The 16,031-nt window shown below is 42.3% G+C and overlaps 1 protein-coding gene across 1 annotated transcript in view; it reads left to right on the forward strand.

Annotated features, from left to right (window-relative positions):
* The first annotated feature begins 575 nt into the window (after positions 1-575).
* Positions 576-16,031, forward strand: part of LOC106082957 (pickpocket protein 28) — a 28,049-nt gene continuing 12,593 nt past the window's right edge. The window contains exons 1-3 of the mRNA XM_013245725.2: positions 576-671; positions 5,631-5,837; positions 9,957-10,146. Coding sequence (XP_013101179.2) covers positions 595-671; positions 5,631-5,837; positions 9,957-10,146 — 474 coding nt within the window. The 5' untranslated portion in view covers positions 576-594. The remainder of the gene's footprint in view (positions 672-5,630; positions 5,838-9,956; positions 10,147-16,031) is intronic.

Consider the following 16,031-nt stretch of genomic DNA (forward strand, 5'->3'; position numbering starts at 1 on the left):
CTTGTCATTAAACTGCACTTTGAGCAACACAATTACACGCCAACAACAGGCCCACACGACGCACTTCATCAACAATTGGGAGTCACACTCATATCAACATCATCATCATCATCACAAACTGCCAGTGAGCCAGAAACAGATTAACCAAAAAGTCCAGGAAGGCACGAATGAACGCACCACGCATACAGTCAGTCATTGTGACTACAACCGGAAACAAGAATAACATTCAGGCCATAACACGAATCGAGTACGGACGTCTGGAAGCGGACGTGTTGACAAAGCCACACTCATACGGGACGCGCTCATAAAGTAAACTTGCGTTTCATATCCGCTTTGTTTTTATTTGTTTTTCGTGTCAACTCCTTTCTCAGTTTGGTTGGTTTGTCTTACCAGTAACCGGTGGGAGTTGCTTTCTCGACTGACTGACTGACTGACTGACTGTCTATCCATTCATTCGAGTGAGAAACGGGCATCCGTTACTGCCGCATGAACATGGCTTTGGATATTAAATCCACATCGAATGCCGTCTGGTGGATAAAAAATCCCAAACAACAACAAGACGCGGAAAGGCGAAATGCAAAACCAAGTCAGGATATGACAGATTTATTTCGCCATATATCCTTGCATGGCTATGATAAACTTGTCGACAGTGGACTACTCTCGTATGAAAGGTAAGTAGTACATGCACCCAATACAGCAACTATGAAAGGATGTCTTTAGAACAACATAATGGTACTTCACAAGGGAAGGTGTAATTTGATAGCAACAATAATTTGTCCTGCGAAGGAAGATTTTTATACCCTCCACCATAGGATGGGGGTATACTAATTTCGTCATTCTGTTTGTAACGCCTCGAAATATGCGTCTAAGACCCTAAGTCGATCTAACCAAGTCCGTCCGTCTGTCCGTCCTTCCGGCCGTCCGTCTGTCCGTCCTTCCGGCCGTCCGTCTGTCCGTCCTTCCGGCCGTCCGTCTGTCCGTCCTTCCGGCCGTCCGTCTGTCCGTCCTTCCGGCCGTCCGTCTGTCCGTCCTTCCGGCCGTCCGTCTGTCCGTCCTTCCGGCCGTCCGTCTGTCCGTCCTTCCGGCCGTCCGTCTGTCCGTCCTTCCGGCCGTCCGTCTGTCCGTCCTTCCGGCCGTCCGTCTGTCTGTCGAAAGCACGCTAACTTTCAAAGGAGTAAAGCTAGCCGCTTGAAATTTTGCACAAATACTTTTTATTAGTGTAGGTCAGTTGGTATTGTAAATGGGCCAAATCGGTCCATGTTTTGATATAGCTGCCATATAAACCGATCTTGGGTCTTGACTTCTTGAGCCTCTAGAGGGCGCAATTCTTAACCGATTTTATTGAAATTTTGCACGTAGTGTATTGGTAGCACTTCCAACAACTACGCTAAGTATGGTTTACATCGGTCCATGTTTTGATATAGCTGCCATATAAAACGATCTTGGGTCTTGACTTCTTTAACCTCTAGAGGGAGCAATTCTCGTCCGATTTAACTGAAATTTTGCACGTAGTGTTTTGGTAGCTCGTAGTGTTTTGGTAGCACGAAGTGTTTGCACGTAGTGTTTTGGTATCACTTCCAACAACTGTGCTAAGTATGATTCAAAACGGTTCATAATCTGATATAGCTGCCATATAAACCGATCTGGGTCTTGACTTCTTGAACCTCTAGAGGGCGCAATTCTCATCTGATTTGGCTGAAATTTTGTACAACGGCTTCTCTCATGACCTTCAACATGCATATCTAATATGGTCTGAATCGATCAAAAGCTTGATACAGCTCCAATATAAAGTGATCTCCCGATTTTGCTTCTTGAGCCCCTACAAGGCGCAATTCTTATCCGAATGACCTGAAATATTACACAATGACTTCTACAATGTTCAGCATTCGTTATTGGTCCGAATCGGACTATAACTTGATATAGCTCCAATAGCATAACCGTTATTCAATATTCTATGTTTGTCTAGAAAGAGATACCGCGCATAGAACTCGAAAAATGCGATCAATGGTGGCGGGTATATAAGATTCGGCCCGGCCGAACTTAGCACGCCCTTACTTGTATTTTTTTAAAATTTAAGATTTCAGTGTGGTACAATTCTACAAAATTGTGACCCAATACTAAGTTGGTGTAAAATTTTGAGGTCAAAAAAGCAGCAACGGTTGAATAGTTTTAGTATAACAACTAAAAACGTGCTATGTTCGGCGGGACCGAATCTTAGGTACCCAACACCATGGATACCGCTAAAAATTTTCCCTTATTAACTCAGTGTGTGTTAGAATTATTTTGTAATTGATTGAGCTTTCTATGGTCTCAAGAAGACATATGGGAGGGCATAAGCATATGTTCTAGTAACAAATTTCGGCCAAATCGCGTGAAAACTTTGGGTTCTAGGGGCTCAGGAAGTCAAATCTGGGGATCGGTTTATATGGGGCTATATTAGTTTATAGACCGATTCAGACCAAATTAGATGGAAATTGCGGGCTCTAGGGGCTCAAGAAGTGAAATCGGGGATCGGTTTATATAGAAGCTATATCAGTTTATCAGGAGGCCACCGTGGTGCAGAGGTTAGCATGTCTGCATATGGCGGCAAACGCCTGGGTTCAAATCACGGCGCGAACTTCAGAAAATTTATTAGCGGTAGTTATCCGCTTACTAATGCTGGCTACATTGGTAAGGTATCCTGCCGTGTTAAAACTTCTCTTCCAAGTGGTGTCGCTATGTGGCACGCCGTTCGGACTCGGCATAAAAAGTAGTCCCCTTATCATTGAGCTTTAACAATAATCGGACTGCACTGTTCCTTAATGGAATGTTCATTTGTATATCAGCTTATAGACCGATTCAAATCAGTATATGTTACGGATGTTGGAGGCCAAAAAAAGTAATTTCAGGACCAGGCCCGAAGGACAATGAATGATGGATAGTCACAAACAGGGGGCTGTGAGCATTCCACAACTGTGTGGCCTAATCTAGACTCGAAGAGGTCTACCGCTTTGCTGTCATTGGCTAGAATAGATGTCTCAGTCATTGTGTCCGTCATGACAGGCCACTGTCTAATTGAAAAACATGCAGTTGGCCAGCAACGACTTTTGCAGAAGCTGTGAGGACATCGAAGAAGAAAAGACTAGAAGGAGTTCCACTTTAGGTTCTTATTTCTTTGAGAACCTGTCTGATTTAGCGGATGTGAACATTCGCAAGTTATTGGGCTTTTTAAAGCGATCTGGATGGTTCAACGGGAGGAGCTAGAAGGCATCTTCCTTCTTCTGTTGCTGTGGTGTCACAATGGCCGCAAACGTTCAAGTGAGTCTGATGGTAGACTGCCCCTTAAACCTAACCTAACCTAACTAAGTATGGCTTCAATCTGTTTATTGCCCGATATAGCTGCCATATAAACCGATCTTCTGATTAGACTTCATGAGTTTCTAGAGGGTGCAATTTGGCTGAAAATGTGCATGAAGGGTTTTGGTATGACTTCCAGCAAGTGTGCCAATGGCATAAATTGGTTGATAAATTGATATAGCTGCCATATAAACCGATCTTGGGTCTTGACTTCTTGAGCCGCTAGAGGGCGCAATTCTTATCCTATAAGGCTGAAATTTTGCACGAAGAATTTTGTTTCGACTTCCAACAACTGTGCGAAGTACGGTCTACATCGGTTCATAACCTAGTATAGCTGCCATATAAACCAATCTTGGATTTTGACTTCTAGAGGGCGCAATTCTAATATGATTTGGCTGAAATTTTGCATGAGGTGTTGTGTTATGACTTTCAACAACTGTGTTAAGTATGGTGAAAATTGGTACATAACCTGATATAGCTGCCATATAAACCGATCTAGGCATCTTGACATCTTGAGCCCCTAGAGAGCGCAATTTTCATCCGATTTGGCAGACATTTTGAACAACGGCTTTTCCTATGACCTTGAACATACGTGTCCAATATAGTCTGAATCGATCTATAGCCTGATACAGCTCCCATATAAACCGATCTACCGATTTTGCTTCTGGAGCCCCTACAAGGTACACCACCACTGTGGTACAGGGTATTATAAGTTTGTGCATTTGTTTGCAACGCTTAGAAGGAGAAGATCTAGACCCATTGATAAGTATACCGATCGACTCCGAATCACTTTCTGATTCGATTTAGCCATGTCCGCCTGTGTGTTCAAGTATTCATGTCGTATTTGTTGTCCATCCGTCACGAAATTTCCCAAATGTCTTTTTTTGGCCCAAGGACGAACACTATTGATTTTGGTAAAATCGGTTCAGATTTAGATATAGCTCCCATATATATGTATCGCCCGATTTACACTTAAATGACTGTCGTAACTACCATTTTCAACCGATCTGCACAAATTTTGGCACGGATTGTTTTGTTACTGGTCTTAACATATCTGCAAAATTTCATCAAAATCGGTTCAGATTTACATATAGCTCCTATATATATGTATCACCCGATTTGCACTTAAATGGCCATAGTTACCTCAATTTTCAGCCGATATGCACAAATTTTGGCACGGATTCTTTTGCTATTGCTCTTAATATATGTGCAAGATTTTATCAAAATCGGCTCAGATTCGGATATAGCTCCCATATATATGTATCGCCCGATTTGCACTTAAATGACTGTAGTAACTACAATTTTCAACCGATCTGCACAAATTTTGGCACCGATTGTTTTGTTACTGGTCTTAACATATCTGCAAAATTTCATCAAAATCGGTTCATATTTACATATAGCTCCCATATATATGTATCGCCCGATTTGCACTTAAATGGTCGTAGTTACCTCAATTTTCAGCCGATCTGCACAAAATTTGGCACGAATTGTTCTGCTATTGCTCTTAATATATGTGCAAGATTTCATCAAAATCGGCTCAGATTCGGATATGGCTCCCATATATATGTATCGCCCGATTTGCACTTAAATGACTGTAGTAACTACAATTTTCAACCGATCTGCACAAAATTTGGCACGGATTGTTTTGTTACTGGTCTTAACATATCTGCAAAATTTCATCAAAATCGGTTCAGATTTGGATATAGCTCTCATATACATATATCTATTGCCCGAATTTATAATTGTAGGGTAGATGTAGGGTATTATATAGTCGGCACTGCCCGACTTTTGTCTTTCCTTACTGGTTCTATTATAAAATTGTCGAAGGTGAATAAGTTTCAGAAATGTGAAATTCGCCTTCGACTACGACTGCTGTCGATTTTCGCCTTCGACAACAGGAATACGGGTGTATATGCTTGTATTTTATGGACTACGGTGCGTATACGTGGTTATATTGTATATTACTGTACATAATTCATACGCCACCTATGACTTTCAATAGTTATTTTTTTATTTATTTTAAACAGTGTTTAAACCGAGTTAACGAGCAAACTTAAAGAACTCCACTCGTTCATTTAACTTCAAGCCTTTACCAATAGTGGCAGTTACATATGAAATGCTTTCTTATCAGGGATTTCAACGGTATTAATATTTTACTTACTCAACTGTAAAACACAAAATTTTTCATTCGTCAGTCTGTCAGTTCGTCTGAGGCAGACATGAGGGATAAGATTTCCGTATTACAATCATTCTTGGCACTCAATTTTCGGTATTTTTCTTTGCTTTACTTTCAGATTTTTTTGGTTTTGTCTTCATGCCACGATTTTTGTTTTTATGTACATTGCATTGACATTCACTTGGGATCAATTTGTAATGCAAACGTTTTCCATCAATTTGCACAACCCATTGTATCCAGTGGAGAATGTACCCTTTCCGGCTGTGTCCATATGCTCGAATAATCGCATATCACGGAAAGCAGCGGCAAAATATGCTCTTCAATTGTAAGTAAAAATGTGATTATAATTACAACATTGAATTTTGCCCTTTAGGGGCTCAAGAAGTAAAACAGGGAGATCGGTTTATATGGGAGCTGTATCAGGCTAAAGACCGATTCAGACCATATTTTACACGTATGTTGGAGGTTATGGGAGAAGCCGTTGTACAATATTTCAGTCAAATCGGATAATAATTACGCCCTCTATATAGCATCTATATCTGGTTGTGAACCGATTTGAACCATATTTCGGAGTCAGTCAAATCGGAAAAGAATTGCGCCCTCTAGTGGGTCAAGAAGTCAAGATTCAAGATCGGTTTATATGGCAGCTATATCAGGTTATGGACTGATTTTAACCATACTTGGCACAGTTGTTGGAAGTCATAACAAAATACGTCATGGGAAATTTCAGCCAAATCGAATAGAAATTTCGTCCTCTAGAGGCTCAAGAAGTCAAGAACCCAGATCGGTTTATATGACAGCTATATCAGGTTATGGACCGATTTAAACCATAATTGGCACAGTTGTTGAAAATCATAACAAAACACATCTTGCAAAATTTCAGACAAATCGGATAAGAATTGCGTCCTCTAGTGGCTCAAGAAGTCAGATCGGTTTATATGACAAAACATGGACCGATATGACCCATTTACAATACCAACCGACCTACACTAATAAGAAGTATTTGTGTAAAATTTCGAGAGGATAGCTTGACTCCTTCGAAAGTTAGCGTACTTTCGACAGACAGACGGACGGACGGACATGGCTAGATCGACTTGAAATATCATGACGATCAAGAATATATATGCACTACGGGGTCTTAGACGCATATTTCGAGGAGTTGAAATTCACAAAACCCGTGGCGAAAATAGGGTATTTAATTTTTCGATATAATTTTCAAAAATGCCAGATCTCGTAGATGGGTGGTGCGATTTTAGCGAAATTTTGTGTGCTCTCTTATAGTAACCTCTCTCATAGTAACCCCAAATTTCGGATGATGGATATAGGGGGGCCGTCCCATCCCCAAAACCTACCAAATATATTTGTATTGACCAATCACGACAATATGGGACTTTAATAAAAGGTATTTAAGAATAGAAAACGTATCTGATATCCAATTGTGAGACAAAGTGTATGGGGGACCACCCCCCAAGACACCCCCAAATCGGGCATATTTACCGACCATGGCAATATGGGATTCATATGAAAGATATCCAAATTTGGGACCAAATTTCTGAGGGTACATCCCTTTCTCAAAATACCCCCAAACAGGGTTTATTCACTGACCATTGGCAATATGGGCCTCAAATAAAAGGTATTTGGGTGTAGAATACGAATCTGATATCTAAATGTGGGGCCAAGTGTATGGGGGCCACCCCTCCCCAAAAACACACTCCAAAGAGGACAAATTTACGTCCATAGCAATATGGGTCCCAAATGAAAGGTATTTGCGAGTAGAATATAAATCCTATATCCAAATTTGGGACCAAATTTCTGAGGGTTCATACCTTTTCCAAAACACCCCCAAAAAGGCCTTATTTATTGATCATTGGCAATATGGGGCTCAAATAAAAAGTATTTGGGTGTAGAATACGAATCTGATATCCAAATGTAGAGCCAAATGTATGGGGGGCCACCCCTCCCCAAAACACCCCCCAAAGAGGACAAATTTACGACCACAGCAATATGGGTTTTAAATGAAAGGTCGTTGGTAGCAAAGCACGAATCTGATATTAATATTTGGGAAAAAGTGTCTATGGGGCCACCCCACCCCCATAACACTACCCAAATAGGACGTATTTGCTGACCATTGGTAATATGTTGCTCAAATAGGAGGTATTTTGGAGAACAACACGAATCTGGTATATATTTTAAGGCCATGTGACTAAATGGCCGCCTCATACCAAAAAAACCCTCAAACCGAACATGAAAGGAATTTGGAAGTAGACCACGAATCTGATATCATCATTCGAGGCCAACAGTCTAGAGAACAGCCCAAACCCATAACAACCCCCATATAGGACGTATTTGTTCACCGCGACAATTTGGGTCTTAAAGAATGTGGAGCTCCATTTTGATTGTTTTTAGGGCCCTTGCCCAAACAGGGATTTAGATGAAAGGTATTTGAGATTAGGAAACGAATTTGATATATAATTATGAGGCCCATGGCAATATGGGGTTCAATAATAAATGATATTTAAGAGTTGAGTACGATGCTGATATATTTTCAGCGCGAAGTGCTTGGGGGACCACCCCACTCCCCAAAAACACCCACAAACCGAACATGAAAGGTATTTGGATGTAGACCACGAATCTGATATCAACATTTGAGACCAACAATCTAGGGGACGTTCCACTCCCATAACAACCTCCATATAAGACATATTTGTTCATCACGACAATTTGGGTCTTAAAGAGAGTGGAACTCGATATTGATTGTTTTTAGGGCCCATGCCCAAACCGTACATATGTACAAAAAGGGGTTTAGATGAAATTTGATATCCAATCTTGAGGACAATGGCAATATGGTATTTGAGAGTAGAGCACGATGTACATATATTTTCAGGGCTAAGTGCTTGGGGGACTACCTCACTTCCCAAAATACCCCTAAATAGGACATATTTACCGACCATGTCAATGTGGGGCTCAAATGGAAGGTATTGGGGAGATCAGCACGAAATTGCTACCCACTTTCGGAACAAATTTTCTGGAGGCCACCGTAGCGCAGAGATTACCATGTCCTCCTATGACGCTGAACGCCTGGGTTCGAATCCTGGCGAGACCATCACAAAAAATTTTTAGCGGTGGTTTTCCCTTCCTATGTAAAAACTTCTCTCCAAAGAGGTGTCACAGTGCGGCACGCCGTTCGGGCTCGGCTATAAAAAAGAGGCCCTTTATCATTGAGCTTAAACTTGAATCAGACTGCACTCATTGATACGTGAGAAGTTTGCCCCTGTTACTTAATGGAATTTTCATGGGCAAAATTTGGAATTTTACCCCTTCCCCAAAACACCCCCGAAATAGCAATTATTTACTGCCCATCACAATATGGGGCTAAAATAAAGGTGTTTGGGAGTAGAATGCCAATCAGATATACAAATATGGGACCATGTATTTGGGGCACCACAAATTTACCGACCATGGCAATATGTGGCTCAAATGAAAAGCATTTGAGATAAGAAAACGAATTTGATGACCAATTTTGAGGCCAAGTGTTTGGGGGTCGCCTCATCCCATAAGCTTCCCTTAAACCAATGGCAATATGGGGTTTCAATAAATGATATTTAGTAGAGCACGATGCTGATATTTTTTCCAGGGCTAAGTATCTGGGGCACCACCTCACCCCCAAAATCACCCCCAATATCGGACATACATATTTGCCGATCATGGCAATATGGGGCTTAAATTAAAGGTACTCGGGAGCACGAAATTCATACCCACTTTCGGATGTCCACCCTGAGGGTCCACACCACCCCTTAACCCACCAACCACCACCCTGGGGGCCTTCCCACTCCCAAAATCCCCATGGAAATATCGAGCTCAAATAAAGTCTCTTAAGAATAGAGTACATATAACATCCAAACTTAGATGACCCTAAACCAATTCATAGACCAATAAATAGGATTCAGATAAAGGGATTTATATTGTTATACCGTTAGTCAAGCGATATACTTATACTATTTTCGTAGCATGGTATTTCACTAAAAGCTCTTTAAAAGTAAAAAAAAGTAAAAAAAGGCGTTGTAGGGCGGGCCCGGTTCAGCTAGTAAATCAATTGAAAAATATATAAAAAATATATAAATAAATAAATAAATTATTAAATAAATAAATATAGGGTTGCCCAAAAAGTAATTGCGGATTTTTTAAAAGAAAGTAAATGCATTTTTAATAAAACTTAGAATGAACTTTAATCAAATATACTTTTTTTACACTTTTTTTCTAAAGCAAGCTAAAAGTAACAGCTGATAACTGACAGAAGAAAGAATGCAATTACAGAGTCACAAGCTGTAAACAAATTTGTCAACGCCGACTATATGAAAAATCCGCAATTACTTTTTGGGCAACCCAATATAGGCACATTTTTATTTTTTTTTTGTTCCAAAATTTTACTGATTTTCTCTTTCAGATCCCGTTTAGATCCAGCAAATCGTTCAGTAGAGTATTTTGAGAAAAGCATCTTACATTTCATGGGTTTATATTTTCAATATGAGCGTTCTGACGATTTTGATGCCTATGGCGAATTTCAAAAATTCCTTGATCACTATGCTACAGACAACAATGAAACCTTTTACAATATTTTAGGAGTTATGAAAATGGTAAGGCCATGTATTTCAACATAAGTGTTAAAAATCGTTTAAACTCTATGCCACTACTGAGATGGTACAAGGTTACGTAGCCCATTTGTTTGTTACACACAGAATAACGAAATAGATGTGAAATAATGACTCTGCACAGTGGAGTCAATTGCACAGTGGAGTCGATTGCATGGAAGGAAAAAAACAAATAAAAGCGTGCTAAGTTCGGTCGGGCCGAATCTTGGGAACCCACCACCATGGATTCTGCTAAAATATATGAGCTATATCTGGTTAACACTATGTGCAAAATTTCCGTCAAAACGGATGAAACTTGAAGCTTCCAGCGGCTCAAGAAGTCAAATCGGGAGATCGGTTTATATGGGAGCTATATCAGGTTATACACCGATTTGGACCGTACTTGGCACAGTTGTTGGAAATCATAACAGAACACTATGTGCAAAATTTCAGCCCAATCGGATGAAAATTGAGGCTTTCAGTGGCTCAATAAGTCAAATCGCGGAATCGGTTTATATGGGAGCTTTATCAGGTTATATACCGGTTTCGACCGTGCTTGTCACACTTGTTGCAAGTCATAACCAATACATGCTCAATTTCAGCCAAATCGGACAAAAATTGCGGCTTGTACGGGCTCAAGAAGTCAAATCGGGAGATCGGTTTATATGGGAGCTATATCAGGTTATAGACCGATTCAGATCGTACTAAGCACAGTTGTTAAAAGTCATAACAGAACACTATGCGCAAGATTTCAGCCCAATCGGATGAAAACTGGGGCTTCAAATGGCTCAAGAAGTCAAATCGGGAGATCGATTTATATGGGAGCTATATCAGGTTCTTGACCGATTTAGACCATACTTGGCGCAGTTGTTGGAAGTCATAATAGCGCAAAATTTCAGTCAAATCGGACAAAAATTTTGGCATCCAGGGGCCCAAGAAGTCAAATCGGGAGATCGGTTTATATAGGAGATATATACAAATCTGAACTGATATGGCCCATTTGCAATCCCCAACGACCTACAAACATTTAGTATTTGTGCGAAAATTTTAGCGGCTAGCTTTACGCGTTCGACCGCTATCGTGATTTTGGCAGACGAACGGACGGACATGGCTAGATCGACTCAGGATGTCGAGAAGATCAAGAATATATATACTTTATGGGATCCTAGATCAATATTTCGAGGTGTTACAAACGGAATGGCTAGATTAGTATAACCCCATCCTATGGTGGTGGGTATAAAAATGCCGTTAAAGAATGGGTAAAAGGTAACTCTTTGAACTCTTGAAATATTGCATGGTTGGAGTTGAGGTGTTACCGAGATTACATATGTGCACAATTGTAGGGCTCTAGGTAGCTCGAACGCCTTTTTGGGGATTTTTATGAAAAAATTCGCCCAGTATTCCGAAAATTTGGAAATCGAACCACAAATGAAGATTCGGCTGCCCGAACAAATTTTTGAAAGGATAAGGTGACCAACTTTGGGGACCTGCAAAGAATTTCACGGGCATTGAAATTTTGCACATTATCTCGTTAACATCGACTCAGCGCTAACTATTCAAAATTGCAAAGAGTTATATCTCAAACCTAGAATCCTTCGATCCCAAGGCGTTCACATTAGCCCTATACGCTAATATCGAAGGAGCTTTCAAAAATGTGGGGTCTGGCACATTGATCCAAACCTTAGACCAGTATCGAATAGATCGGGTGCTTAGAGATTGGATAAACCATATGATAAGGAACTGGTGTAAACATTGTGGGTTCCGTGACATAAAGATAAGGGAGAAAGTGGCAGAGGGCATGCCACGAGGAGGCTTTTACCGCCAATCATATGGGTGACCACAAAAAACAACCTATTACGGATGCTAAGTGAGAAGCAATTTGAAGCGGTATGCTACGCAATAATAATCCTTTTAAGGCTGATTGAAGGCCTAAAGCGACGTGGAGATGGCACACAACTGGCTTAACCCAGGTCCCCCAATGTGAACCCAGATAATGATGAATAATGAGGTTGATTGAAGGCCTATCAATACAGAATTTATGATAAAAGAAGCCTTGAGGAGCTTTCAACCATTTAATCACTCGGACCTGATGGATAATTACGAAATTGCTTCGGAATGAGGCGGACTATTGGGCGTCCCATCTGGTTGCTATTTTCACTGCGTGCATAGGAGACTTGCATATATTCCGAAAGCCTGGAAGGAGGCAGGGCAAGTTATGCCACATACCTATAAGCCTTACGTCCTTTCTACTCAAAACCATGGAACGTATTGTCGATACCATGATAGAGGGTAGGATATTCAGCAAACTGCTCAAATACAAACAGCATGCCTATGTCAAACGAAGGTCTATGGAGACTTCCCTGCACGAGGATGTGCATAAAATAGTAAAATCCAACGATGCTAATACGTACACATTTTCGGTATCCACTGACATTGAAGGGGATTTCAACAATGTGTGGATCGACACACTGATCCCATGCTTATAGCAGTAGCGGATGGACAGAGTTCTTAAAGACTGGATAAACCTTATCCTAGGGAACAGGTGGATAAATTGTGGGACCCAAGACATATAAATAAGGGAGAAAGTAGCACAGGGTACTCCACAGAGGGCATTTTATCACCATGCCAAAATGAATAACCTATTACGGATGCTAACTGAGGGGGGATTTGAACCCATCTGCTACACAGACGATGTTATAAATCTTCTAAGCGGTAGAGGCCTGAACCAGCTATACACAAAAGCCGAAAGGGACTTGGAAATGGCATATGACTGGGCTGCAGCGAAGGGTCTGAATGTTAAACCAGAGAGCCAGTTTGAAGCACCATGCCTTCTCAACAGAACGATTTCGATATACAACAAGGTCAAATACTTAGGCGTGATATTGGACAGAAAGCTGAACTGGAAGGGTATCGAAAAGGCTCAGTTGGGTACTATGTAAACGGGCTGTAGGCTCGAAATGAAGCCCAAATACGGCCGAGAAGGCTCACTTGGGTACTATGTAGACGGTTCGTAGGCTTGAAATGAAGCATGGCTCTATTTCAGTGTCCTAGTCTTTTGAGATCTAGTCTTCACTAGATTTAAAAAATTCCTACAAAAAAAAGTATGATCGAGGTCTACAATATCTCTACTTGACGTGCCGCTTGATCTAGAGGTTCTCTCTTGTAGCGCTGAACCTCACGCTTTAGATCATGTTTATATCATCATAGAAAAATGATGATTTGGATGGTCTTTGCGATAACAGCCCAAAAGGTATTGCTTAGACAGCAAGTAGTTATGTCTTCGCACTGTTAGGATCTTTACCTCTTAATGGAGGTGGTCCACATGAGAACTGAGAAGACTGACCGTCGCAGTTCGGATGGCGGCATTCTGACAGAGCTGAAGAGACCACACTGGCGCTGCATAACTTATTACGGTCGGCCAATTGCTTTGTACGTGGTCATCAAGGTTTCTTTGTCTCTATCCCAAGTGCTGCCGGCAAGTGACTTGAGGACTTTGTTTCTATATCGCAAATCGCTGAGGCATGTGGGAGAATGTGTAAGAACTGTCAAATGTGACTTCAAGTATTTTGGGACACTTGCTGGTCGGAATCATTTCTATTGTACATCGACCATCACAGTCAACTCCGCATTCACCTCACGCCTATTTGTAGTGAACAATGTGGCTGAAGATTTGTTGGCAGATATCTTCAGATTTCTCGCAGCAAAATATGAGGCAAGTTCGTTGAGGTAGATGTTCAACCTTTCGCAGATGTCATCAATGGGTGGGAGGCCTGATGCCATGATCGTACAATCGTCCGCATATAATACGATCTCTATGCCATCTGGAGTGGGTGGAATGGAGGATAGGTATAGGTTAAACAGAGCCGGAGGTATCGCCCGCCTTGGGGAACTCCCTGTTTCACTTTGCGGTGCTTCGACTTCTTGTCTTTATATTCCACAAATGACTGGCGAACACACAGATAATTCGCGACCCAGCGTTTCAGGCCTGGCTGGAGGGTAGTGTTGGCGATGTCCTTAATTAGTTTGGCATGGCTGACGAATGCCTTCGATAGGTCCAGTGCTACGAGGACCGTCCTATCACATGGCCTGGGTTGATTGAAGCCACGGTAAATGTGTGTGGTGATGGCAAGCAAAGTTGTTGTTGTGCTGTGCAGTCTCCGAAATCCATGTTGATGCTCGGGGAATGGAAATTCTCCTATGAGGCTCAGGAGGAGTGATGCATCAAGCGTCTTCGCCACTGGTGAGAGAAGGGAGATCGGTCTGTACGACTCCCCCAAACTCGGGTCTTTTCCAGGCTTCAGTAGTGGGATCACTCTGCCCATTTTTCAGACATCGGGAACTATAAGAGTGTTCAAAGACAGGTTACGGACAATAGTAAGGTACTCAACTCCAGGTAAATGCAGATTCGTTAGCATCAGTGTAGTGATTCAGTCAGGACTCAACTTCGTAACTTCGCGCACGGTAAATATTGATGGCTGTCCATCGGCTCTGAGACCACGGTTACGGCGAATGGCTCTTCTGCTTGTCATGTCACTTTCGGGATGCACAATAAATTGACAGTTGAACCTGGCGCATCTCTTCGGCTCAGTCATGGTTACATCGCCAAAAGTGACTGAGGTCCTGTCATCCCGTCTACCAGGCTTCGAGAGTGATTTAACAGTAGACCACAGCTGGTCTAAACCGGTGCCCAAGTTACATTGCTCCAAATGTTCCACCCAACAAATTCCGCCTGTGTTCGTTGACTACCCTGTTTATTTCCAGATTCAGCTCGCTGATTCTGGGGTTAGTGGGGTCCGAACAACGAATGCCACCACGCTCTTCTGCGAGTACCACTGCCTTCGCCGAGAAATTGGCGAATTTGACCGGCTGCTGCGTTAATGATATCTCGGAATTTCCTCTTGGCAACTAGCACATCCGAGGGGGGTGGCTGTTCACTGAAACGGCGATTGGTGTACTCTATGAAGCCAGCTCAATCGGCCTTCTTCTGATTGATAAACGTGCGGCGTTCAGATGTTATGAAGTCGGGTGGTCGGTGGAGGTGAGAATTATGAGGAGGTGGTCTGACCCCAAAGAGATGACGGTTTGTCAGCATACGTCACTCAGGAGATTAGGGGATGCAATGCAAATGTCTGGCGAGCTGCTGCACCTCCTCGTAATCCTAATTGGGGGCATCCTCATTCACCGTTCAAAACGTGGAGCCTTCAATCTGATTTGCCAAAGCTATGCCACGCTGGTCGCTGCCTAGGGGAGAATGCCATAAAATGTGATGCGCTCTAAAATGTTCCCGCACGGGAGAGGTTGGGGGGTCACATAGTCCGACGACGAGGACGCAAAAGGCGATGACGACGACGCTTGTAACCCACTGCTGCTATGTTCGCACAGCACTTTGCAACATATTCAGTTTGACTTTACTCCCATAGTGATGTAAGGCCAGAGCAAGATCGGAAATGTATCCAATCCATGCACCGACACCTAACAATGATGGAGGCAGTTCTGGCAAACCGAACAGAACCAGAGTCCGGGGTTCTTTTCAATCCCGGCACGGACTAGAAGTGTGCGGAGCAGGCACCCATGAAAAAGGACGAACACGTACACTGAGGGGCAGCCCTTGCCGATGAAGGATAACATCGGGTCAATCCAGTGCGTACAACCGGCTGCCATGGGATTGTAGCAACCCTGCATTCCAAAGTAGTGGAGACAATATACCATCGTGAGGTGTCCCTCTACTGACACACGTAACCCAAGCTGACCGTAATTCGCCTTTCTGCGATAAGAGACCACCTTAGCGTACAGGTTAGCATGTCCGCCTGTAACGCTGAACGCCTGGGTTCGAATTCTGGCCAGATTCTTTTCAATCCCGGCACGGACCAAAATCGTGCGGAGCAGGCACT

This window comes from Stomoxys calcitrans, chromosome 2, assembly GCF_963082655.1.
Source record: "Stomoxys calcitrans chromosome 2, idStoCalc2.1, whole genome shotgun sequence".
Classification (NCBI taxonomy): Eukaryota; Metazoa; Arthropoda; class Insecta; order Diptera; family Muscidae; genus Stomoxys; species Stomoxys calcitrans.